Genomic DNA, 27,838 nt, shown 5'->3' with positions numbered 1-27,838 from the left:
AACACGTTACGATTTTTTGTCAAAATGCCATTCACTTTTGGAATTTTTTACGTTAATATAGCTGTAATAATTTTAAGATAAAAACAATAATGACACACTTATTACATTCTATATCGTAGGATTGACCTTTCTTTGGGATTGAATAATTTAGCAATTCAGATCTATCAGGTCTTATCTGGTGTTACGAAACCAGTGAATGGGGACGAGGTAGAAGGCATAAAAATGATTTATTTCTTGATTCTCGGTTTCCTTTGTTTTCAGGCAAATGGATTCTTAACGGATTCAATTAACAGCATTCTTACCAACCCAGTGGGTACAGTCAATCCTCTCCTCCGTAAGTTGACTACAAAAGCAATTTAAAGAACCTTTAGTTTTCGTCGTATTTCAAAATAATTTAATTCTGTTTGTATTCTTGTCTCTCATTGGTTGATTTCCAAAAAGGAACGCATAACATTTTGTATAATCTGGTTTGGTATGGGGACACACCCCCTTGACAACCAGCTGAATCATCTGTATCCATCAATCCCCTCATTTCCAGTCCTTCGGATTCATGAAAAATTCCAGATTTAATGAATGTACCTTTAACTTCAAACAGTTGCTCGATCTTACCTCATGTAAACAAGCATCATGGCTGCTAGATCTATGTATCAGTTTTTACCTCCCCTTGCTTCCCATCACTTCCGTTACTACGGTTGTATTATTGCGCGGTAAATTTGAACTAATAAAAACAACACAATTTTACATCCCCAGTTGTTTAATTATTTTAAAATTAAATTATAAGGAATGACTCTAATTCTTGGCCAGATTATCGAGTATAATATGGTTTGATTTACGCTTTTTTATAATCCGCTTCGCGGATTATAAAGCGTAAACTGACCCAAACCATATTATACTCGATAATCTGGCCAAGAATTAGAGTCATTCCTTAAGTACAATAATGACGTAGCTTTCATAGAGAAGACGTGAATCATTAGGCTACATAAGATAATATTATTGGCTCTATAGATATATTCTGGAAATAATTATCATACATTAAGATTGTCAACTTCAAACTCGAATTGCTTTTCTGAATCGTCGAACTACAATTAAGTTTTTGGTCGTATTCAAGTGGGGTCCTTGAAAGCTCCCTGTATTTAACGTTGAAGTTGTTTTTCTCCCAGTACGTGCAGTGTCAAAGAATGAAGAGCTTAAGATAACAACATTTATCACTCTTATAAATCTCCTAAATTATAAGATCTGAGAATCACTATCACTCTGAAAACAAAAGAAGTTGCATCAGGTATCCAAGAGTAATCAAGTATAAGCTAAAGTAACTCCTTTGTTTTGATCAGATAAATTCACAACAATAGCATGAAATATATTATCTGACCTCAGTTAAAATAGTCGTAGTGCACGAGCAGCCAAAGCTTATACTGCTTTCATTACTTTCATTTTATATATCTACCTTTTAGATTGCAACTTGAAACCAGCTGATATTGTCTTTCTGTTGGATTCCTCCGGAAGCGAAGGAGTGCGTCATTTTAGGGAACAACTGAACTTTGTCAAAAACTTTGTAAAAGAGTTTGACATAGGCCCTTCCAATGTACAAATCAGTGTAGTGTCTTTTGCATCTAGAGTACGTGAAAACTTCAACTTAAAAAGATACCATACTAAGACGGACCTTCTTAATGCCATCGATAGAATTCCATATATGTCCGGTTCCACACACACTGCTGACGCAATCACCTATGCAATTCAACACAGCTTCACCCCAATTGCTGGTGATCGGGCACCTGTGACTGACATCATGTTTGTAGTGACTGACGGACAGTCCATTTCACCTTCAGCAACAAGTCAGGCGGCAAACTTAGTCCATAAAGCCGGTGTTAAAACATTTGCAATAGGAGTCGGAAATTCAATATCCAAACAAGAACTTTTACATATAGCCTCAGATCCACAACACGTGTTTCATGTTTCCACATTCGATGCCCTCCACCAACTGCAGAATGAGCTAAGAAATAAAACTTGCGAAGGTAATTTTAGCATTCGTGCTTGTACATAGCTGAATTACATATCGACATTATCGAAATATTCGTATTGTAATTGTCTTGAAATATATATTTTTCACATTTATATAGCATTATCCTATAGTAGTTTGTATTGCTCTAACCACATCACGAACTGTAACAGCTATGGTCATTCTGTGTGCATTACGTACGCCCAGTGGGGACGAGATAAATGCCCGCTGTACTGTGGATACTGTCAAGGTAACACGATATAAAGAGAATATTACGACGGTTGTCCCAGAATTTCGTAGACTGAGCTCATATCTTTTAAAGAAATTAATGTATCTTTATAAAATTTTCAGAGTGGAAAAAGCGTGTTCTTGGCAGATAAATTACGAGGTTTTTTCATGGTTACTTGAAAACTTTTCGAGTAATAACATTTAAAGTGATATCGTTCTCTTACACCCGGAGCAATCTGCAACGTCAAAAAATACAAATGTCAACGGTTCAAATTTTTGGAGAAAATATTTCAATTACCAGAATCAAATTCTTAGATTAGACGAAACGGTTATAGTTTTAAATGTAACATATCTTAATTACTATGGTATGATCAATTATTAAATTACGTAAACAAAGTATATGCATGTACAGGTATGAAATAATAATAATTTGAAAACGTTATATTTCTACGGTCTTTTCGTCTGTTTTCTCTAATGGAGTTGCACAATGGAACTCTTGCCCATTTCTTACCCCTGTCTTTTATTTAAGTTACTGTTATTCACATATAACCGTTTTAGTCATTTTAAATACTAAGGATGAGAAGAAGTTTCCTAATCTACCAAACATTTATGACTGGTAAATTTCTGTAAGAGTGAATTCAGAATCAAAATACTTGATAATAGTCCAGTGCGCCGCCTGGTCCAATGCAGCCGCCATTTTTCACAAATTCGGATTTCAACCCCATGTATATAAAACGTTATAAAATTCATATTCATCAAAGCATAAACACCAAAATTTGAGGAAATATAGTTAATTACCCAATATTAAGAATTTTCATTTCCATTAAAAAGATACGGGGTAGTAATTACTTTTCCGTAGGATTTTAAACATAACATACCAAAATTTAACTGCAACTTTTGGGTATTGCGCCGCCTTCCTACACCAGACAATGAAATGTGTCTTTTAAAATGGAATAATTTGTGTATATACTCCATATTTGTCCATGAAATTATTAGATAGTGTTGGCTTAATATATATACGAAGTTTCATTAATGTATGACATAGGGTTCCTACAAAACAACGCTTGTCTACGGAATTTTGGGACAACCCTCGTACATAATAAAATCCAAACCATATGTCATATCAGCCCGAGTGACCCCCATATCAGCCCGAGGTCTATGAGTCAATGCTTACTAGTAATACCCTGATATGAATATATGCTCTCATGTTATATATCGGTGAAGATAGATTCACGGATTAACAAGAAGTTGACAAAGCATTCATACTAAAATATTTACATTCGCTGTGTTTTTCTACTAAGCCAACTGTGAAATTGATTTGAAAATCATTTTCGTGTATACAGTCACGCGTAGAAATATACACGGAGAAACGTGCGTTAACGTGACGTCACAATGAGGCTACAGCGACGTAAGTAAAAATGCAACGATATAGGGCAGCGAGAAATTCAAATATTGAGTATATTTTAGTCGCTTCCGAACATATAAAATGTAAGTACAAGGAATGTTTTTAAGTTTTGTGTGAGTTATTGGTGTGTGAATCACACAGACTTGCACGTATGCATGCATATTTTTCATGAAGCACGCTATGAAAAATATGCATACGTGCAAGTCTGTGTGATTCACACACCAATAACTCACACAAAACTTAAAAACATTCGTTAATTAAATGAATCCCACCATATGATTTGCTAAAACGGTGTGCTAAAACTGCAAGTTTTGTTGAAAAAACTACGACGAAAAGTTACGGAATTACAGACGCACAGAAAGACACATGGGGTAGATTAGCATATATTTTCCCCTTCACGTTTGAAAAAATATTCACAAATAATTGTTTTATTTTCATAAACAATTAATAGTTTTACTAGTAAAACAACTTAAATGTCGTGCATGGTCTATACTTATTTTATTAGATATTCATATTATGATGCGTTCATTTATAGACATTTTTAAACTCTAATTACGAGATAATATCGGCTTTTCAGTGCTGAAACTTAGAGATGTCTTAAAATCTATGATTTAAAACTTAGATGTTGCATTCCTCCTTAAATGCACCTCTTTTTTATGAACTTAACTTTGAACGATATTTATTACTTTATAGCAACTTTATTCCATTTACTTCGAAAAAAAGTTAATCGTCTCATTATAATCATAAATAAAAAAACAAATTTTAAAACAAACAAATTTTAAAACAGATTGACATCTCGAATCTAACATAAAATATCATTCAGGATATGACAAAAAAATGTCGAAAAAGATATTAATTCTTCAAGGGAAGAATTGATTTTAATATCTGAGTGTTGAAATTTTAATTAGGTCAACTTTAAAATAATGTTTATCAGCCCTCTCCCGACTAAGGAAATTCTGGTCGGTAGACGGTACATGTAGGTAGGTACCCGTAGCAGTGATTTCAATATAGATGCTGGCTTGCATAAACTTTAGCTGTTTCCCTGGGTTTTACAAAAGCTTTGAGTCGAGTCATTTTAGCCAGTCGGTCGGGAGAGGACAACCATAATTTTTTATGCCCCCTTCGAAGAAGGGGGGGGGCATATTGTTTTGCTGCTGTCTGTCGGTCCACTTAGTTTCCGTTCATTTTCTTCACAACCGTGGCACATATTGAAATGAAATTTGGTATACTTATTTATCAGATGATTATCTAGGTCAAGTTCTATTTAGATACGATCGCGTCATGTTGGACAGATTTATGCCCCTTGGACTTTGAAAAATTCCAATTATTTGCAGTTTCCGTTCATTTTCTTCGCAGAGGTTGCACATACTGAATTAAAATTCATTTTGCTATACAGATTTATTAGATGAATCTCTAGGTCAAGTTCTGTTTTGGGTACGATTGCGCCATTTTGACATAGGTATGCTCCTTGTACTTGAAAATATTCCAGTTTGGAGGAGGGGGGCATAAGTGTTTTACAAACATCTATTGTTGAGAGATGGTCTTCACGTACTTTTTTTGTCAGCTCAAGGAACGCCAACGCCAATGGCTCCTGTAACCACAACAACACAAGGTAATTTTTATTTATCGACATGTTTCTATTTCTTATCAAGCTACCATTGCGTAACATCAGTTTAACAAGTTGTTACTTTGCGCATCCACTTTTTTCTTTATGAAATAACAAACACGTTATCAGTGTGAAATATTTACCTTAATATGATATTCAAATTCTTGTGTTAATTCTAAAATGACTGATTGATTGTACATGTCCTTTTTGAATGAGTAATTAGTACATTTATCCTTTACAGTTAACACACCTGCCGTTATTACTCAAGGTATGTTTATTGCGATCATAGTCATTTCTGTGTATTATATGTTGTTTTAAGTATTCATTTTTATGTTATAGCATGAGTAAGGAATGCAGACCATATTTTTTTGAAATTCCAAAGGAGGCAATATATAAACGCTCAGTACTAGTTAAATTTATAAATTTTTCACACCAGTTTCTTAAAGAATTATACAAAATATTAGTTACTAATTTTTTCGTCATGAATATTAGCCTATTCGCAAACAAAACAAAAAGCATTTCAATTGTGCCACACAGGACTATAGTTCGTACGCACCGCGAGTCCATTGTAATACATGTTGTACAATAATAGCACTTGATAATACCTTTTTTTTTAAATAAAAGGAATCTGTATGGATCAAATTTCGAATTGCCATGACTATGGTTTGTCCGCCTGTTCAACCTACAGACAATGGGCTGATACAAACTGCCCACGTTATTGTGCCTTTTGTAAAGGTAGGAAATTTTTTATCATCATGATATTTGGTTACCGCTCTTTGAACATAAAATGTATACTATTAGGCTCATATGTAAGACAAGGGTCATATAGAAAATACATTGTTGGCTCAAAAAGTAATATCTATATTATTTTGTTGGGTGAGAAAGCAGATATTGTACAATTACATGTATTGCTGTTTTTCTAGGTCAATACGATGATTTAGACACCTGAGGAGTACAATATTCACTGAGCCCGAAGGGCGAAGTGAATATTGTACATGAAGGTGGCTAAATCATCGTTTTGACCGCAAAAAACAGCAATAACTGTTTTATTATATGATTAAATGATAGAAAACTCCTACAAGACTGTTTCTTTGCTTTAATTGAAAGTTTTAACAAGAAATTTCAACAAGAACACATTGTAATAAAAAAAATTGAACAGGTCAATAATTCCTTATATTGACCTGCAATAATTCCTTGTATTGACCTGGAACGTCACGTGCAGGTCAATACAACGTAGTATTTTTGTAACATAGTTGGATCTCAGCCAATCAGAGAGAAGGAAATTATTCAATCATATAATAACTATTATTATACCCCCCCCCCTTTCGAAGAAGGGAAGGTATATTGTTTTACAGCTGTCTATCGGTAAGTAGGTCGGTCACCCATCAGTTTCCGTTCATTTTCTTTGCAGAAATTGTACATACTGAAATGAAAATTGGTATACAGATTTATCATTAGAATAGCCATGGCAAGTTTTGTTTTGGGAACGATCGAGCCAAATTGGACAGAGTTATGCCCGTTGGACCCAGAAAACTTCCAATTATTTGCAGTTACCGTTCATTTTCTTTGCAGAGGTTGTACATATTGAATTGTAATTTGGTAATTGGTGTACAAATTTATCATAAGAATATCCAGGGCATGTTCTCAAAAACTGGCGGCCAATAACACTCCTAAATACTGTATACAAAATTGCATCAGGTATTATTGCTTACAGAATAAAAAATAAACTTGACAAATTAATAAATAGCGATCAAACCGGATTTATTTCCAATAGGTACATAGGAGAAAATACATGTTTGATTTATGACATAATGCAGTACACAGAAGAAGAAAATATACCAGGCTTTTTGCTTTTGATTGACTTCGAGAAAGCTTTTGACACATTTCTTGGATTTTTATTCAGAATTCCTTGCAGTTTTTTTTAATTTTGGTCCCTCAATACCAAAATGGGTGAAATTGTTTTATACTAATATAAATTCCACAATTAATCAAAGTGGTAATTTCTCACAAAGATTTTATATACAGAGAGGGTGTAGACAAGGCGATCCTCTATCACCCTCTATCTTTGTCTTGTGAGCAGAAATTTTAGCAATAATGATAAGAAAAAATAAAACAAAGTCAAGGGAATCACTGTAAAAAAAAACATGGAAAAGAAAATATCCCAATTAGCAGATGACACTTAAATCCTTTTAGATGGTAGCAAAGAATCATTGACAGAAGTGATAAAAACATTAAAGAAATATCCGAAATGTCTTGTTTTTATATAAATTGTTCAAAATCCCATGCAGTTCCAAAAGATTTAGTCAAGAAATACTAAGTCATGAGTATAATCTTAAGTGGGGATGTACAAGATTTACTTTACTTGGAATTCATTGTGATGTTGATTTGAATGAAATTGAAAGACTCAATTATGAACCAAAATTAAGACAAAGAAAGGCTATAATTATTCAGTGGAGTTATTGGAAAGATAACTGTTCTTAAAACTCTTGTTTTACCGCTGCTAAATCATATACTAATGGCTATTCCCAATCCACCAGAAAACCTTTAGAAGGAACTGGAAAAATTATTCTCAATTGTATGGAATGGTCCACAACACAGAGTGAAGAAAGATGTCTTAGTAAATAATATGAAGAAGGCGGACTAAAAATGATGAATCTTAGAGCTTTCACTGCATCACTTAAATTATTTTGGATGAGACAGCTTATTCTGTCAGATAAAGGTTTACAAAATTTTTACCTAATATAGATTTGATAAAAATATTAACATGCAGCATTGAATATATTAAAAATATCATGAATAACCTTAAAAACAAGTTTTGGAATGATGTCTTTGAGGCTTGGATTGAATTAAATAATAAACACTATAGTGTATGTAAGGTTGCAGGAGACATACCACTTTTTATAATCCTAAAATTGTCATTGGTGGGGAAGTCATTCATAACAAAAATATGTTTGACCTGAATAATAGATTTATTAATGATCTTATAGATAAAAATGGTTCCTGTTATAGTTATGAGGAATTTTGTAACATATATCCAAATGTAAGGCTTAATTTCTTAGAATTTGCAGGTATAATACATGCTATCAAGGCATGGATGAAAGCAACAGACACTAATGATATAACTCCATAATAACCTAACCCGTTAATTTTGTCCAGCACTCACATTCTTTCAAAGTGTAAGAAAGCAAATCAGTTTAATGAAATAATTAATGTAAATGATATTGAACCCACTGGGAAAACAAGATGTACTGATATTTTTAATTTAGAGGAAAGTGAATGGAAGATGATTTCTAACCTTCCATTTAAAATTACAAAAAATAGTAAACTTCAATGGTTTCAATTCAGAATTTTAAATAAAGTACTAGATACAAATTCATATCTATGTAAAATTTGGAAAAGCGATGATAACTTATGATCTCTCTGCAATATGGAAGTAGAGACAATAATACATGTTTTATGGGAGTGTGACAATGTACAGACCTTCCTCAACAGTTCTGAAAAATATTGCGAGCAAAGGATAGGGTTGCAACTTTCATTTACAAAGCAAAATTTTATTTTGGGATTTCCAGTAAAAAAGAAAGATGTTCAAAACTTGCTGGCCCTATGGATAAAATATTATATAATTATATACAATGAGATGTTCAGAAAAAAATTAGATGTCAGACTTGCGACTTCACATATTAAACCTTTTTATGAAACTAAAAAATATTTAGCATATAAAAATGGTGACAGAGAGGTTTTTGACACCAACTGGAATCGGTGGAATCAATTGATTTCATAAAATGTTATAAAATGAAATAGTCATACAATGTATTTATGTAAAGGAATTATCATGCCAACTCTCTCTCTCTCGCTCTCTTTTTTCTCTCTATCAAAAAACCAATCTGTAAAAATATTAAATTTTGTATTATGAATGATAAAACAGATTGTGTAAAATAAATAAAGAATTAAAGAAAAGAATTATACAAACAAAAAAAAGTTCTTTTTTTGCTTACGATCGAGCCATTTTTGACAGAGTTAGGTCCTTGGACTTTAAAACATTCCAATTACTTGCATTTTCCGTTCATTTTCTTTGCAGAGGCTGCACTTATTGAAATGAAATCTGTTAAACAGATTTTTCATGAAAATATATCGCCTAAGGCCAAGTTCTGTTTGGGTTACGATGGAGCCAGTTTTTATTGAGTTATGCTCCTTGGACTTTAAAAAATTCCAATAATTTGGGGGAGGGGGCATCAATGTTTTACCAGTCTGACATCTCTTGTTTGAAAAAAGAATATACATTTTTACATGTATATGAATAAAAAATACTTTCCGAAGAAACAAGAGACTATCTACCCTTATTCAGTAAAGTTGTGTCAATGGCCATGACATTCCATGACTGTTATTGAAGAACATTGTCGGTAGTTTACTGATGTTAATGAAGAAAATATTTGGATGAAAAATAAAGAAGAAAAAGATAATTATATAAAAATATAATATATATAAAAATGGTATTCTAAATATTTTGATCGATCAAATTAATGACATCATTGATTGATGAACAGAAACGGAGTCCGTTGACAGTACTTGAATTTTTGATTTTATTAATGGCATTAATATTGCACAAGGAAAAAAGAGACAGAATAAATATTTTCTTAAAAACAATGAAAATGTATAATGTAATAGTATCACGGTATAAAAAACATCTACGCTGAGTAATTACACTAAGTAATGACTGTAATATGTGTACACGCAGTCTGTAAATTTATTTTAAAACAAAAAATGGATAACATTGACATATTTTTAAAAATAAATTTTGGATGCCTGCATTACATTGGTTCATTTTTTTCGCCACACAGTGCTGGGAAAGATAGCTTCTCGGTAATTAAAAATTATAATTTTGACAGTTATGCAGATTAATACGTGTTCAAATCATTACACTGGAATTAAAAGGAAGTCTTTCATTATTTACTTCTTTGTTAGATATCTTGCATATTGAAAATATATGTCGAACCAAACTGCTCTGACTTTTCTTCAAATTGAAAATAAGATCTGTAACAAATTTAGTATTGTCTCCATGTTATTAAATATTTCAGCACCTCCTACTCCACCACCAATTGTGACTACAACAGGTTAGTGCTTTAGAAATATATCGTACCTTTAATGAAATACATAGAAATATAACGTACCTGTAATGAAATACATAGAAATATCACAGGTGCTTGAGGACAGGACCCCCCCCCCCCTTCGATATAGACCCCTGGGCTTTTTCGATTTTTTTCTCATAAAAATTTTTTCATAGCCATATTTGTGATACGATCTATACCAGCAAATCGAAAAATTACCTAAAACAAACGTTCTATTAAATCTACCCTACATTCTCTATATAAAAATCAACAAGGTTGCCAACTCCGTAAAAAGCTAATGAACGGAAGTAATGAGGAGAGGACTAATTCCCGATGTTCCCCATATACCCAAATATGCGTGTAAAATATCAACAATAGATATATTCTTGTTTTTTGTACGAATTCTTCTTCAAATTTTATTTTCAAACGTTTTGTGGATTTACACAAATATTTAAGGAAAAGAAGATATTTTTATAAATTGCATTTCTAAAAGGGCATAACTCTCACATGCAAATCAGGTATTTGAAAAATAATTAGAGACATTTCATTTGCATCAGCGGTTTAGAACTATTCTCCCTATACATTTGAAAGACATTTTTTAAAGTGTATATCAACCAAATTTCTTCAAAAGTTTACTCCAAAACAGTGTCTCAGACTTTCTGCAGAACTGCGTATTTTGGTAAAAAGTCTTCTCCTCGTCACTTCCGTTCACTAAGCAAAAACGCTGACTGTAGCCTGACACCCTTTCGAAATCTTGGTCATAACGACTGTTAAAGTTCCTTAACCTTCATGAGAGTTGGTGGTTAATGAAAAGAATATTCAATCTACAATATGAGTTGTTGATTTTAGGGCTTTGTTTAGATATATGAAACGATTCAACCAAAATTCTCGGCAGTGCCTCTCGGTTTGCAGACGAAGTTGGCAACCTTGTTAATTTATATATAAAGAGGGTAGATAATATTTTCATAAAATGTAAGCTTAAGCAAATTTTCTGAATTGATAGGATAGATTATATCACAAATGTGTCATCCATATATAATTTATGTGAAAAAAAGTCGAACAGGCCCGGGGTCTATATGGGGGGGGGTTCCTGTCCTCAAGCACCTGTGAGAAATATAAGGTACGTTTAATGAAATACAAAGAAATATAACGTATCTGTAATGAAATACATACAGATATAACGTACCTGAAATGGCACGCGTGTACATAGAAAAATAACGTACCTGTAATGAAGTACATATTAGAAATATAAATATTATAAGGTACCTGAAATGAAATACATAGAAATATACCGTACCTGTAATGAAATACATAGAAATATAAATATTGCAACGTAACTGAAATGACATACATAGAAATATAACGTACCTGTAATGAAATATAGAGAAATATAATGTTCATTTCATGACATACATATTTAAAAAGTTCAAATAATAATTATAGTTTGAACAAGCACTATGATATTGTTTAATTCTATTAACCTATTATTTCGTTGGATTTTATCATTTTTATAGAAAGTAGTTTTCATCTGCCAAATAAATATTTCAAAATATATTACAGCTATGCCGACTCCCCCGCCTCTTGTTGCAGGTAAACTTTATCATTTTCTCATAAGCTGATATGCGTATTTTGATAATTACTTTCAAAATATTCATAAATAACCTTTGGCTTCAGAACTTTCCTCATCATTCAGTAACGTAAAACTCTTGTAAATCGTTTCATAGGACCATGCGAGGACAAAATGCCTACCTGTAAAGATTACATTGCCCGTGACAGTAATACCTGCAATAGATACCTGGATTGGTCCACCTTCAATTGTAGAAAAACCTGTGGTATTTGTCACGGTAGGCAAAACGTTTCATTTCATATTTTCATTGCCCATCATTTTATACATGTATTGAGTTGATCTTTCACGTGTTGAATGTGTTGTTTTGCAGATACGTTCAGCACTCCCCCTCCACTATCAGTTACTACAACATCAACCAGTGCTCCCTCAACAACATGTGAGTCACATGCCTAAAGTTATTGTGCTTAAACTTTGTTGTTTTCTGTCTAGTATACAAACCAAACAACGATTTTGTCTATAGAAATGTTGCATTAAAAACTGAATTGAAAATGAAATTTTCATTGATGTAATTTTTCTTCAGGATAAATAAGCAAATAATAAAAAAAAACATCCTCCTTCATTGAAGTACATGTACATTGAAAAGAACTTATATGTACATGTATCCGTTTTGGAAAAGATGGTTAGGTTCATAATTTTAAAAATATCTAAAGACGATGTTTTCCTTTATTATCCAAACAATACACTAATATCTTTCAAAGGTTGAATAATATAGTGATTTATAATAATTTAGGTTAATATTAAAGGTTATTTGCCCATGTTCTGCAATTTAACGAACGTATAAAGTTAACCCTTTACATTGATCATTCAATATTACTTGAGTGGTCTAAGCGGGTCTCATGAAAGTTCACTTTAGGACGTCATACAAATAAATTGGGATGATAATACATGTATAATTATTTATTTACAAATTCATGACTTCTAAGATTTATGTCAGAATAATGATCTTAAAACACTATTTTTTTTTTATATTTTGATATTTAGTTTGCCCTCACATACACACTGTTTCAAATACTTGAAATATAAAAACAAATAGAAAAAATTCTATCAGCATTACGCTTATTTTTGAAAAAAAGTTTGTGCTATCTTTGGCTTACTTTGTTACAGTTGTGCAAAAACTTGCGCTTTTTCAGTGCTATGAATCATTAGTGTTGACAAATTCGTATGCATCATTTAATATACGTATCATGTTAAAATTTTGAAGAAGTGACAAGGTGTTTTTAAATGATTTTAAGCAGAGCTTTGAAAAGGAAAAACAATTGAAACTCATGTTAAGCACAAATTTTGTGCTTGGATCTTGTTTGCCCAGGGGTATTTGTAAAGATCAAAAGTTTTAACTTTCTTTTTAAAGACATTTTCCTTGTAATGTAAGTGGGAAGAGTTGTCGGTCCATACTATATCCAGACTATATTGATTTAAGAAGATAATCTACATTTAAAATCTTTATTTGAAACGATGAAAGAAATGGAGATAAAGAACATATAAAATTTCTCAATGACCATTAAGTAGTTTAATGCCACACAAAAAAATGCAGGGGTTGTGTGATGTTTTTGTGTGAGTGCTTAGGCTATTTTCAAGTATGTTCATTTTCGTGTTTCAATAATATGACGTTTTGTATACTTTTCTCGTGCAATGCTGTTTTCACTCCTTCTTTGGTGACCGCCTCTGTTTAGTCACACCTAACCAACGACGTTTTTCATATGTTTAAAGATAAACTATACTTTCTTGTGTTAAAGATAAAATAATATTTCTTCGTGTGTTAAAAGATAAAATTATGCACTTTTTAAAATCAGAAATCTTGTCAATGTTCTTACCATTGCTTTTCAGTGCACTACGACAGATGTGAAGACGTGGTCCATTCTTGCGAGTCATATGGTCCCTCCATCTGCTTTAATTACAAAGACTGGGCAGCCAAAAAGTGTGCAAAATTTTGTTTATTCTGTGAAGGTACAGTTTCTTGTTACGTACATTACTTGGCTTTACCTTTAATAGTTTAATGGTTATGCGCTTAACTCTAAAGATTGTCAAGATCTAGTAATTTAAGATTATATGTATATAAATACATATTATATAATTATGTAGAATTATTCTTAATTTTGTTGTGTTCAGTGTAACGGTAGAGGTGGTTCATGCATTTCACTCTACCTGTTACATGATTAATGTTATTTTTCATTTCTATGACAATTCTTTTATGATACCATAAAAAGTTTTATGGCTTTTATGTTGAAGGTTACGCTTCATTATTGGCGAAGGTTTTGCATAACCTATATACAAAGACAAAGAAAGTGAATGACAACAGACGATATGAAAAACATTGTAATGGAGAGAATTACAGATTTTTCTCCGAACACTTCCTTACTTTCTTTGGTGCCCTTTTCTTTACAATCTTTCCATAAATCAGGCAAAATCATACCATGAAAATGACAATGCATATCAATATAACAAAATGCAGGAATTCAAATCAAATTCTAGTATACATACAAGCTTATGAATATGAAAAAGGCAGGGAAGTTGATAATTTTGTTTCAGTCAATCAGAAAGAAGCGCATGTGTTTGCGCGTGAGTTTATTCTAATTTGACACTGTCATCTTTTCTAGACTACTATATTCATTTTATGGATTTCGGAGCATTTCATCAAAATATAAAAGTTACAGTTATTTAAGGTAAAGATCCATACCATCCTATAGAAATAACGGAACTACAGATTTTGTTGAAACTTTTCAGAATCTTAACTGAGTATTTGTCCTTTCTAGATCAGTGTAAATTTTGGGGTCAACCGGGCCTCCTTTTGAAAGGATTGTTACTAAAAATAGACATTGTTTCGTGAAATTACGGAAATGCTCTAATTAAGATATTTATGCTAGGTTTCTAAATGTAAAAGCAAAAGAATTTTTTTAACATATGAATTATAGAGAAAATATGGTTGTTTAACGGTTTAATTATTTTTTTTAATCTGCTGATCCACCTAATATTACTTTCTAGGGCAAATTAAACATACAGTACCGACCAGACCCAACCTGACACAAAGCAGTCCCAGAGCAGTCCCGGGGACTGCTTTCTGGGACTGCTAAAGCAGTCCCAATGCAGTCCCAGAGCAGTCCCACAGCGGTCCCAGAGCAGTCCCACAGCAGTCCCAGAGCGGTCCCAGCAGTCCCAGCGGTCCCAGAGAGCAGTCCCAGCAGTCCCAGAAAGCAGTCCCAGCAGTCCCAGTGGGCGGGGTTTATTAATTTAATGGGCGGAGCTAACTCAGAAATGAGATTTGCAATAAACAATGGAACTATAAAAGGCAGTAGAAATTGATTCTGGGTAGTATGCCGGGACTCCTTACATGTATGCGAAGGTCATTTATGAACAGTACGCGCATAGAAACAAACTGAATGATTATTTATTGAAGGAAGAAGGGTTTTACACGTACATGTATGAATTAAACTGAACATGAACATCTAATCACAATTATTGGGTGTATTAAATATATAATTCAATTTCTTTATTTTCTGTGATTTATACTGTTTCCTATTTGTTTTTTATACAGAAATTAAAAGTGAATTAATAATTTTCCACCAGTAAGAATTAGCTTTAAATAGATCTCATCGTTATATGACCATTTTCCATACTATCGGGATTTTAGAAAATTCGTTGTTAATTTTGCCAAGTATTATTTTTCAGTCATGATTATTTTTATTGACATGTCAATTTATTTATTGTTAATTTCTCTATCTCTATAATACTCAGTTTTAAGTGTTTTATTTGTAAATATTAGAATGTACATCTCTAAATCACCAGAATGGAACCATCAGATTATGTTCAAAATTAATTAATCCTGAAAGAAATTCATACACATTTTATTAATCAATTTTATTTTTGCATTATACCGGTAGATGGAAATTAGGGTCATTGTTGACCAGCATGTTCATTGATGTGAAACGCTGATAGTATACCAAAATAGCATGCACTGATTTTCTGCCCTAAGGCGATTGAAACCGCGGGTGTTAATACCATGTAATAAACTTTAATCGGCCAGGTACATGTAAACACAAGCAAAAGAAAAAAGAAATAAATCGCAATTCCCGGTATTTTCAACTCTTTATTTATAAAATAAATGTTCTCTTTTGATATCTTGTTTATGAATTAAAAAAAACTACCGGTAATTCATTAATAAATTCCCTGATGATTATTTAAATTGTTTGAGTTATGGAAGAATGGTAGCATAATTTCATTTCACGGTCATTTAATAAATTGTTAGGCTTTATTTTAGGGTTGCATGGGATACTTTTCTAGAGTGGTGCTCGTAAAACATGAAGCTTTTCAATTAAAAATCTTATATCTAACTGTATAATAATTATTTTTAAATAGTGTCAATTCAAATTTTAAGTGCGCATAATTTTACAATAAAACAAAAATAAAATAGACCTACATGCATGTAGATATTTTTTTCTCATAAACCTGTAATTTATTTTTAGGGATAAAAATCTACTTCTGACTTCCTTACATGTACTTAATAACTTTATTTAAAAATATATTCTTACTACATGTACATTTGTGTAAATGTACATGTACAGTCTCTGAAAATATTAATTAATAACTATAATAATCTCTTCTTATCAAAAGTTTGTAAGAAATCCTTGCTTTTTTAATAAACTCATCTCTGCTGCTAGTAAACAACTGGGAGTCTGCAAATTCAGAATACACAAGGGGCGGAGCTATCATGTCACTCAGAACTTCTTTCACGCATGAGTGAACAAAGCAGTCCCAGAAAGCAGTCCCAGGGACAGCTGGGACTGCTGGGTCTGCTTTTTAGAGCAGTCCCAGGGCAGTCCCATAGCGGTCCCAGAGCAGTCCCACAGCGGTCCCAGAGCAGTCCCACAGCAGTCCCAGAGCGGTCCCAAAGCAGTCCCGGGGACTGCTTTCTGGGACTGCTTTGGTGTCAGGTTGGGTCTGGTCGGTACTGTATTTAGCTCAAAATTATGAAGTTCATTGTTAGTAAAAATAAATTGCTGCTTGGTATTCTAACTACAGATTTCTTTTAAAAATTAACACGTTATTTTCCAATAGTCTCTCTCTTATATGGCATAAAAATTAAGTGGGGCAGCGGGCATCAAACAAGAAAATTTCACATTTTTATACCAAATTTGCTGAAAAATGATTATTTGAAAAATCTTTTTAACATCTATACCTTTATGATTTGGGTGCAAAAATCGCTTTAAATATTTAAAACTATCGTTAATAGAAAATTAATAAGTATGGTTTAAATTATAAGTTGAATATTTAATGCAGAGACGGCCAATTATTCGTTTTCGCGATTTACAAGCATTATATTAATCGGGTTCAATCTTCGGAATATTCTATATACCGTTAATGCGCATGTGTGACGTTATGACGGAAGTGAAAGAAGAAAACACTTTCAGTTTCAACATTGGTCGTTTGGATGCGATTTATTTGATTAAAAAATGAGAGAAGTGGCACATTTTACTACTTTTTGTGTCTACGTAATACATTTTTCGCTATTCATAGATACAAATAAGTGGTTTGTTTGCCACATCTCTTTAACGTCTGGTTTCTGATCAAAGGAAAAGCTCGGATCTGTCTAAGTAAGGTGCAAGTTGTTTATCATGTTTTTATCCATGTACAAATAGATAAAATCTATGTAAGCAGAGATGAATATGTTCAGTGTTTCCACTTTGTAATGTCTGATCTAGGTTTTCCGTACCTAGGCTAACTCAAATTCGTTTAATAAATTCTAAACACCAAACTCCTTAGTTGATGACTGGAATTGCATTGAGTGCATCATTACTAAAACTTTGAAAATTAACTAGTAAAATATGAACACATTCTACGGTGACATGTTTGAGTAATCTTATATGCCCATCTGTCTAAACTCGGTGAACATGCTCAGACAAACCCTTACTTTCATATAATGTGAGATGTGAGACACAAGCTTCTTAATACATGTATGAATATTATGGTGCTATTATTGAAAATGTGAATCAAGACTAGAAAATTATTGAAAAAGAGAAAGAAATTTAACATTTATTCTATAGATAAGTATGTGGTTACTGTTTATGTTTCTTTAAAATCAATAAGGTTATAAAATGAATTATCTGAAAGAGTTCATAATTAAAAGGGTTAAGTTAGTCAAATAAAAAAATTATTTGTTTGATGTACTCTGACCAAGCTGTCAAAATCACCCTTACACAATAATTATTTTCAGCACTTATAATTTTTTTTCTCGTTTTCCATAGTATAATTTTTATAGGATGCCTCTAGACTGAAATTTTCATGGCGGATTTAGGAAAGAGTGTGTGTGTTCCCCTGGAAATGGCAGTTATTAAATGTACATACTAAACCAAGCAGTACAATTCTCTGTCATCCTTGGACTTTCAGTAAGACGTGGTATTCTCGGAACAACAAATAGTTGTTGACAATGATGAGACAACTTAATCCCTTACTTCTTTCTCATATATGTATGGCCACATATATTTAAACAATGAATGAAAGCTGTGTAAATTTTAGAGGCTAATTATATATAACATCAAGAATACCACATCTTACTGTCAGTCAAAAGATAACAGTGAATTGTACTAAAAGTGACCTTGGACCCCTCCTTGGAAATGATCTTTGTAAAATTGGTATGAAAAGTCACCGGTATGATGCTTTAAAAGTCAACGGCTCCCTGAGTAAATAGAATTTTCTATGTTGAAGTGATATTTTGATATGGATCCAGCGAGCATTTGTTCCATGAGTATTGACACAGATTCTCGAACATGTAATTGTCTGAGCTGATGAACATCATTATAAAGTACTGAATATTTAATTTGTATGAATAATTGTATATTAAAATTAGCTGAGAAATGGTACATGCATTATGAACATGGTGTAGTTTAAAAAAAAAAACCCCTCTTTCTGTTGCTCTATGCCTAAAATAGATTTAATCAGGACATCCAAGATGGTTCAATTTGACTTGTACAAGAGTTTAGGCAGTTCAATTATACTTCTTCAAAATTGTTTTCTAACCAAATGAAAAAAATGAATGAATTTTTATCATGCCACATGACACAGCATAAACTCCTAACTCATAAGTTTGGGAAGGACTCTTCATTTATTTGGGGGAAAATGGTTTGATATGAATTTTGCATGCTGGTCCAATAAATTATCTGGATTTTTGGAACTGTGTTGCACAGTGCATATTGATGTTAAAATAGATAAATATGTAGGTGTATAATTATAAAGCTCAATATGATATCAAAAACTATTTATGTAGGAAAAGAAAGATCTTAATAATCACTGGGAAAGTTATGCTTTTTTTCTTACAAGTATCTTGATAAACCAAGTTTAACATCAACAAAAAAAACCCTGATATAATTGTCTCCCCTTTCACTGAAAGTGGGGATACTAAATTTAGGTTTGTGCATCTGTCCGTGTGTCTTTCTGTCTGTCTGTAATACTTTTAAGAAGCCTTTGAGCTTTTGCATTGAAATTTTACACAGCAACTCTCAGTGACTCGAGAGAGACCCTTATTGATTTGGTGATCAAAGGGTCAAGTTAATTATGCAATAAATTTTGTTGAAAAATTGATTTGTTTTTGGAAAACAAAACACTGTCATAACTTTTATGAGACAGTATTAATAATTTTTTCATTCAAATAGAAAGCAACAATCTTGACATAAATCCATAAATCTAAATTGAAACTGTTTATCTTTGTTTTTAATGATTAATGCATGATTAAAACATGCACGAACAACCTGATTTTATAATTATAGCATTGTAAGCACTCGGCTTAACAAACAGAGTTGATTTTGTGAATTGTCTGATTGAAATTTCATCCTTTTCCTTATTCCTTTTTATATCACCCTCTATGATCTCATAGGCATTCCTATTTATCATCTTATACATGTGTTTCCTTCTTTGTTACTGTCATATTGCTATTTGTGGGTTTAAGTCTAACCATCATTACAGTAATCACGGTAATGCATAAAATTGTGATCTAGAAAAGTACACTGGGGATCCACATTATCTTATTAGCTACTGATATCTATCGCTATACTATTCATGGGTGCTTGAAGACAGAAATATCCCCTTCCCCATCCGATATAGACCCCTGGGTCTGTTCGACATATGTTTTTCTAATCTATTATACATATTGTATATACCGTAGATGACAAATATGTAATTTTATCATCAATTTGGAAATTGGCTTTAGCAAACATATTATAACAAGAGGCCCAAAAGGTTCAAAAATGGTTATGTACTACGTAAAAGCATATACCCGGTAAGCAAACGATAATGACTTTCGACAAGAGAACCATTTATTTGTTACTCTGCATTTTTTCAACTTCCAGAGAATCGAACCCAGGACACCTGTCAGTCTTATGACAGGTGCACCATACACTACCCTAATATACTTTAAGGTTATTGTGCACTAGCTTTAAAACAATTTTTTCTAAATTTTCAGCATATGTGTGTATTAAGGAATTTTTTTTTTGGCAATGTATCAATGTCCTTTTCTACTTAAATGAAATATTCTGTTTGCTTTTTTTTTTTATCAATAACAAATAACAGAACATTTATATTTGTGCAGTAACTGTTTTATGTACGATATATACATTGTAAAAAAAGTTTTCCAAATTTTTTTTTTTCAAAATCCCGAGTCAATCCCCAGAGGATGATATTTTAATTCAAACAATCGAGAAGAGAAAAACGACTTTTAAAAATCGGAATATTGAAGCAAAGTATTTAGGTACCTGAATACTTGAGCCGTACGTGGTTCGAAAATGGTTACGTACTAGGCCTATGTACAAACATGTAAGCAAACGATAATGACTTTCGACAAGAGAACCATTTATTTGTTACTCTGTATTTCTTCAACTTACAGAGACAAAAAACGACCCGATTGTCGAAGTCTTTTAGTTATCTTGTACTCGAGACAATGAATCTTCCATGCCATCTTTGTTGTACTTTCGGTTTGACGAATCATCTAAATTTAAACTCTTCTTCGATCATGCATCCCGGAAAATAACTGAACATCGTATATTTATGCCATTTATTTGGAAATTAATGTACCTTTTTTTTACGGTAAGTGAAATCGACGTCAGGCAATTTTGATAGAATAAGCGTCGGGCGCGTTTGACGTAATAACGTCACAAACGAGAATAACGTCACATAACGTTATTTTACGTGGTATGGATCTTTACCTTAAAGTATGTCACTGTGAGGTATTTCACTCATCGCATGCATGTGGTTAAAAACTCCGTTTCGCACATCTACATGCAACATGCCAATGACTTCCCCAATTGTTAAATCTCCTTTGTATGAATAGTTTCCAAGGACACTCACAGACAAAAACCGTAATAACACAACATTATACAAAAGACAGTATGTCAAAAAATTTGTATACAGTCTAAAAAATAAACATTATATTGCATATCATTTCTGCTGAATATGTTTATAAGACAAGAATCTAATTGTTATGATTAATTGTACTTAATATTACTTGATGCATTTATCTTATTTATACTTTATATTAAGAAACCACCACAACAACAACTACCACTACCACCACACCGGCTCCCACCACAGAACCACCTTGTGTGAATGTCGATCCCGACTGTGAAGACAGGGGACCAGTTGTTTGTTTCCAAAACCAGACTTGGGCTCAGGCAAATTGCAGGGTTTTCTGTGCCTTCTGTACACGTAAGCCCTCAGCAAACTTTTTAAACATCTTTAATCTTAACATTAAAAAAATTCTGGTAAATATTCAAGAAACGAAATTAATTTTAAAAAAAACCAAACTGCATGTATGAATATACGTAATCAATATAATTAACAATTAATTAATCTGCATTCCGTTTGAGCTCAACTGAATTGAAAACCAAAAGCGCTTTATTTCTGAACACATTTTATCCGGCATTTGTCCATGTTTGAAACTTAAACTTTCCACACTTTTTAAATTAATGGTGAACCAGTGGGTCTATTTCTCCCAAACTTTCCACAACGTTGCAGTAGGCTTAAAATATATTGATTTGGATGGCCAAAGGAAACTTGGAAGGGGGGTTGGGGGGTTGGACGGACCTCAATAAAACATACTTCTTTTTATTTCAAAATTGATTTTTCCCTTCCCTAGCCAAAGTACAAAGGTGGCCGTTTTTTCCTAATATTCAGCCATTTATTATATTTTATCGTACATACTAAGAAAATATAAATTATTATTTTAGCTCCCACTACACCTGCAGTCATAAGTAAGTGCTATTTCAATGACAATTTAAATTAAGATTGAAAATGTTCATGTTATGTCATTTAGTGTTTCAGTTCTAATAATCAGTAATCTATAATCCTGGATGACTTTGTCTTTAAAACATGTAAATGACTTTTATGAAATGTTTATTTGCCTAATGTCAAACACAGATGTGCCATCAACAAACGTCCCTACAACAGCTACCTTGTTCCCTGTAACCCAGCCCCCAATCCCGACCACTAACGCTCCACTCGCTACAACAACTACTGAAGAACCATGTAAGTTGTTTGTTATGACATTGATGAAAATCCAAATATTGATTTTATTCATAAGGTTTGTATAAATTCATCGATTTGAAGGTGCAATCAAAAAGTCCAAATCTCAACCCTTTCTCCAAAGTTCAAAAAAAAAAAAAAATAAATGACAAGGTATAAAGTTAATTTTTTGGTATGTAACCTCTGGGAATAACTCTCCCACGCTCATTAGTTTTTCTTCAATAAATGATAACTCTCTTTTGCTGGCTTAATTGTACCTACTTATGAAATTTAAACTAGCCATCCAATTAAAGCTAATGTATAGACTCATATCATATGCAGTTCATTCCAGCCTATTGGAAAACCTCAATGTGTGGTGCTTACTATGATAAATTACTTTTTCAGTCTTATATAGAAGTCTTTTTATGATTCAAATTTGCATTATTTCTTCACTTAATAACAGATGATAATTTCTAATAAATTAATAATTATCTCTAATTTCTTTTTTTTTTCAGCGACAAACCCCACCATCATTGTGATTGGATAAATAGAACGCCTTTAATAAAATTTCTTTTTTGTATCCTTAACTTATTTGTGAAGATAGAAATGTTAACATAAAGAGTACACACGTTTTCATAATAGTTCGAAATTGTTGATATTAGCTGGATATCATAAGAAGGACTATTTGTTTCAGTAAATGTCTCTTTTTCAGAGCGAATTTTTTCTCAATATGATGAAGTTGGTTTGCATATAAATCAGATCAACTTGTACATAACAAACATTGGACTTCTCACCGTTTGTAGCAGCTATTTCTTAGACGTAGAAATAAGTAAAGCATTTTGAAAAAAAAAGTATGCTCTCCCTAAACTGTTATTATTTACAAACCTTCAGAGCCATGCGTAAACAACTTATTCAACTGGTTATGCAACTTTTTCATTATGACATTTTTATTGTTAGCATTTCAATTTAAGTACATTTATCTTTAAGCTGTCAGTGTAACCGCACTTTTCATATGATACAATGATCTCTTTTTGTCAGCTACCATTAATTAGTATAATGTAATTTAGTATGCCAAGACTATAATTTCTTTAATTCAACGATGATTGCATTTTAATCATATGTACCTTTACTACATGTACAAACAAATATTCAATTTGCAATTATATATTGATAAATGAAATTCTTCTAAAAATAGCTCATATTTATTACATTAAAACATACTGTATTAGTACTGACAAAAAAAGGTTTTCAACAGCAGTTTATACATTTTGTAGATGACATTTATTTACTGCATTGTTTTGCTTTTTTTTGACTGACGACACGAATTTGTGAATATGTTGCAGATAAACTTAATGTCTAGCGGAATCACATTGGGCCCATGCAATAATAGCAATTTTGTGAACATAAAAAATTCTTACAGACACAATAACTTAAACTCACTCATTTGTGATTCAAGGTCTTTTTCTCGTTAGTTGAAGTTCATTCATCTGAATGAATGAAATTGGTGTAAGATGGTTTAGATAAAGAGGATGATGCACCAGATTTCTGGTTCTTGTTTAAATTTTCCCAGTTTTTGTTGTTTTAGAAGTCAATGTTGCAAGATATATTTTAGTTTTTTTCTTCTCTAAGTATACTTTAAACTTCGCCACCTTTCAGAATTCTGAAAATGGATAACTATCTCAAGTACAATCTGCTTGTCTTTATTTGCAGGTAGTGTTTTTAAACCAAGTGTTTCAATCTGCTTGTTTGGATGTTGCAAGCTTATTTGACTTAGTTGTCCTTTCTTTCCTTCAGTTTCCATTTTGGATTGATTTAAGAGAATCGGTAGAGTTATTTTCTTCGATTTTTAGGTCACCTGAGTCACTCAGGTGACCTATTGCTATCCGTTTTCGTGCGTCGTGTTTGGTGTGTGATGTTTTAACATTTGAACATTTTCAGCTTCTTCTCTGCAACCACTCAACCAATTTTGGCATACAGTATATATGGGTGGAGGGGAACAAAAATCGTGAATTTCATGGTCCCTGCCACCTGGGGCCAGAGGGGTGGGGCCAAAAACCACTAAAATTAATGCAATCTTTCATCTTCTTCCTTACTCCTGGACATCAAGCACTCAAACTGTTGGCATGAATGTAATGAGCATTGAGTCTTCTACCAAAATTGTAAAATTCATGGCTCCAGGGTCAGGGGTTTTAGTGCTAGGGCAGGGCAATATAAAATATATAAATGTATCTTCAGATATTATAAGTGCATGCATCGTAATAGAGATGATTCCGAACCTTATTTATTTGTGTGAAAAAGGGGTTTTAGTTGTTAAAATGAGCAAAAGTAAATTACCGAAGGCGTGGTTCCTGTTTTGTTTCTTAAATAAATGGAATATTCAAAGCATATTTGCTGAAATGTCTAATACATTAAGGAGTAATGAGATACAATATTTTATTTTGCTTTTATTAATTGAGGAAAAGAAATTGTATTTAAATCTAGCAGAAGTGATATTTTGTCAGAAATGTGGTGTATTAAATGTTTCTTCTTTCTTTATCTGAAAATATACATTTAGATAAAATTTTGAAACAATGAAAGACGACAGATATTTCTGAAGTAACTGAAATTAATAATTTTGAACGAAAATTTTTAAACATAAGAAGAAAAATTACTAAATATTATTAATATTGTTGTCTTATGAAGAATTTCATTTTAAAAACAGAGTGGAGCTCAGCTTAATAAAAAGACTTTATTTTTCTTCTTACAATAATATTTTAACTTCTATAAGGATCATTGTGCTGCCCAGGTTTGGGTGTAAATAGCAGAAAATTACCTTTGATACATGTACACAAAATTAGCAGTTTCTCAATCAATGATTTTATTTGTATTCTTTGACTATGGCGTGTATTAATATACATCAAAACTTACATTAACATGTTAATTGTTATTCTTATAAAACTGTTCATAACAAGACGTAAAAGAAGTCAACGGAGTGAAACACTTGTCGATGCGACGTAATTCTGTAATATTTGATGATTTTGATCCTCTGCTTAGCTAAAGGTCTCACATATCATATTGATTGACAAGACTTGCGTTTAGATGACTTAACAGACAAACAGAGATAAAGAGAACAGGCTGAGAGAGAAAAGCGTGTATGGTCAAACAATATACGCCCTCTTATCATTAATTAAAAAGCCAGATTTGAAAGCATTGTGTTTTATTGTAACAAAGTTAAGGTACACAGTAAACATATTGAAATTTTTGTAGAAAAAGATAAATAAATTCTTAAAAAAGATAGTAAGTCGTTAATTTAGATTTCGCCTCTTATGAGAGGCAGATCAAATGGCATTTACATGTTTAAGATTATTTCATTAATAAAAAAAAATACATGCATATAATTTTCAGATATTAAGACACAGTTCACTTGGACGCAGTTTTTTTTCTTATGATTTAATTCATGTTCTATATTTCAAATTTTATGATTATATACCCTACATGTACCTAGTTAAGTGACACAGCTGTATATATTTTATTTGTATCAGATACGTAAACATAGGTTTATATTGTAATTGTTCCAATAATTCGGTGTATTGCAAGGATAAACATGTAAAAGCTGCGATGATTGTGAAATTAGCCACCTTCCTTAAGATTTTAATCATCTTCTATCACGATAAACGTCAACAGTTCTATTATGTTCCTTATTTATAACACCATTACAATGCAGTACACTACAATACCGCCACGTTTATCTTTAAGTCTTTGTAATCGATAATCAGAGGGTGTATATATTTGTCTTTACATTGTAGTATCCTTTTGTCTGCCTGTCTATTTGTATATCTTTCTATTTGTCAGCAAACGTAAGACTTATCAATTAATTGCCACTGTGATATGATGGACATTAAGCTTAAGAGAGAAAAAAGAAGGTGAGAGAACAAGAAAATAGAAATGAAAAAGAAAACAAAAATTGATTATAGTAGAGAGATGATATCAAGAAGAAATATGTCAGGAAAATGAGATATCATTATGAATTGATCATAATGTCGTTGGTTTTAACTCCCTATAGATTGTTTTTGGATGATTCTCTAATAACCGAGCCCCTACGTCTAAGTAGTTATTTGCATGAAAAAAAGCTTTACTGCTCAATGTCTCTGAATGCCAAGTAAATGTAGATCTAAAATTTGCAGCCTTTCACGGACAAGTGTTAACTCTTCATATGAGTGAAAAATCTTTTTTTTTTTTGCTCTCAGATGATATCAAGCACGTGTATCGCCCATGCACAAAGATTTTGAGAATGTTATTTTTAATGATCTTACATGCAGTATATTTCAAAATAAAAGTAAATGTTATTTCCTTACATAAATATAAAAAAATAGACATTTTGAGGTTTTCAAAAAATTAAAAACGTTCCAAATAAACGACCTTATGATTCCCGAATGGTTCTTTTCAAGCCTTATTCTCCCCTGATTTATCAAATATTGTATTCAAAGAATACTTAGCTAGTTTATCTGCTTTTTACAAGGGGGCGTTCAATATTTTATATGTCGATTTTTCAACAGTATATACAAAGTAATTTTTTTTCCATGTTAAAATTTTGAAAAGGGGTAATGAACCGTTTATATTTTGCGTAAGCTATTTTTTACGATTGAATTTTTTGTTTAAAATTCTTGTTTTTATATCAGATTAAAATAATTTCTGCTTTCGATTAAAAAATGATATATTACCGCGAAAAAAAACCCGGATATACGGTATAACATAACGTGGGACAGATTACGCCATACAAACCGCGATATATACTGAACAGAAAAAGAAACACATAAGAACATAATATGGGAAAATTTTTTTGACTATGTGGCCGAAAGACACGAAAATTGGTCGGATGAGTATTTTGGTTACTATGCACTAAAATCACTAGTCAAATCTACTCAACCATGAAAAGTATGGCGTCACGTAGGGGAATGATTAAAAGTCAAATACACGTGCATGTTGATGATAAAAATTTTCTGATAAAATTTTGTAGTGCCATACGATGCATTAGAGTTGTAGAAATCGTTTTTGCATATTTGCAGTCAGTATAAATGTCTTGCAATCGTGGTATGACTGACCGAGGCTACTGTGGGTTTAGTAATTGAATTAAATTCAATATTGCATTAGTGAATAAAAAGGCAAAAATATGCTGCTGTACAGATTGTTTTCAAATTTTCAGCCAAATAAAAGTTTGTTTTTTTTTGGTTGTCAGAGAGTTAACTTAAAATGTTTCCAACCAACCATGTGAAAAAAGCGATATCTGATTCTAATTTTCATATTAAATAAAATTTTATTCAACATGTTAAACAAGAATATAGCAGTTTTACATTTATAATTTATTATTCAATAGTTAAGTAAGTTTTGCCAAGAATCTTGGCATTTAGACGTT

At 32.1% G+C, this 27,838-nt stretch overlaps 1 protein-coding gene across 1 annotated transcript; it reads left to right on the top strand.

Moving 5' to 3' along the window:
- Window positions 1–222: 222 nt before the first annotated feature.
- Window positions 223–23,090, top strand: LOC134238724 (uncharacterized). The gene is made up of 15 exons (XM_062720841.1): window positions 223–334; window positions 1,452–2,012; window positions 2,118–2,246; window positions 5,194–5,241; window positions 5,477–5,503; window positions 5,860–5,970; window positions 10,311–10,346; window positions 11,901–11,930; window positions 12,065–12,184; window positions 12,278–12,343; window positions 13,792–13,911; window positions 21,487–21,651; window positions 22,173–22,196; window positions 22,363–22,470; window positions 22,962–23,090. Exons 1-15 carry the CDS (start codon window positions 223–225, stop codon window positions 22,991–22,993), a joined length of 1,689 nt encoding a protein of 562 aa, XP_062576825.1. The 3' UTR covers window positions 22,994–23,090.
- The last annotated feature ends 4,748 nt before the right edge of the window (window positions 23,091–27,838 follow it).

This window comes from Saccostrea cucullata, unplaced genomic scaffold (genome assembly GCF_032062105.1).
Source record: "Saccostrea cucullata isolate Sc308-1 unplaced genomic scaffold, CSIRO_AGI_Scuc_v1 ctg163, whole genome shotgun sequence".
NCBI lineage: Eukaryota > Metazoa > Mollusca > Bivalvia > Ostreida > Ostreidae > Saccostrea > Saccostrea cuccullata.
This window is presented reverse-complemented; position numbering and strand designations above follow the sequence as displayed.

Coding starts and splice junctions, on each gene's coding strand:
- LOC134238724 (XM_062720841.1), top strand. CDS start 223: ATGATTTATTTCTTGATTCTCGGTTTCCTTTGTTTTCAGGCAAATGGA. Junction 335..1,451: donor TACAGTCAATCCTCTCCTCC/GTAAGTTGACTA, acceptor TCTACCTTTTAG/ATTGCAACTTGAAACCAGCT. Junction 11,931..12,064: donor TCCCCCGCCTCTTGTTGCAG/GTAAACTTTATC, acceptor ATCGTTTCATAG/GACCATGCGAGGACAAAATG.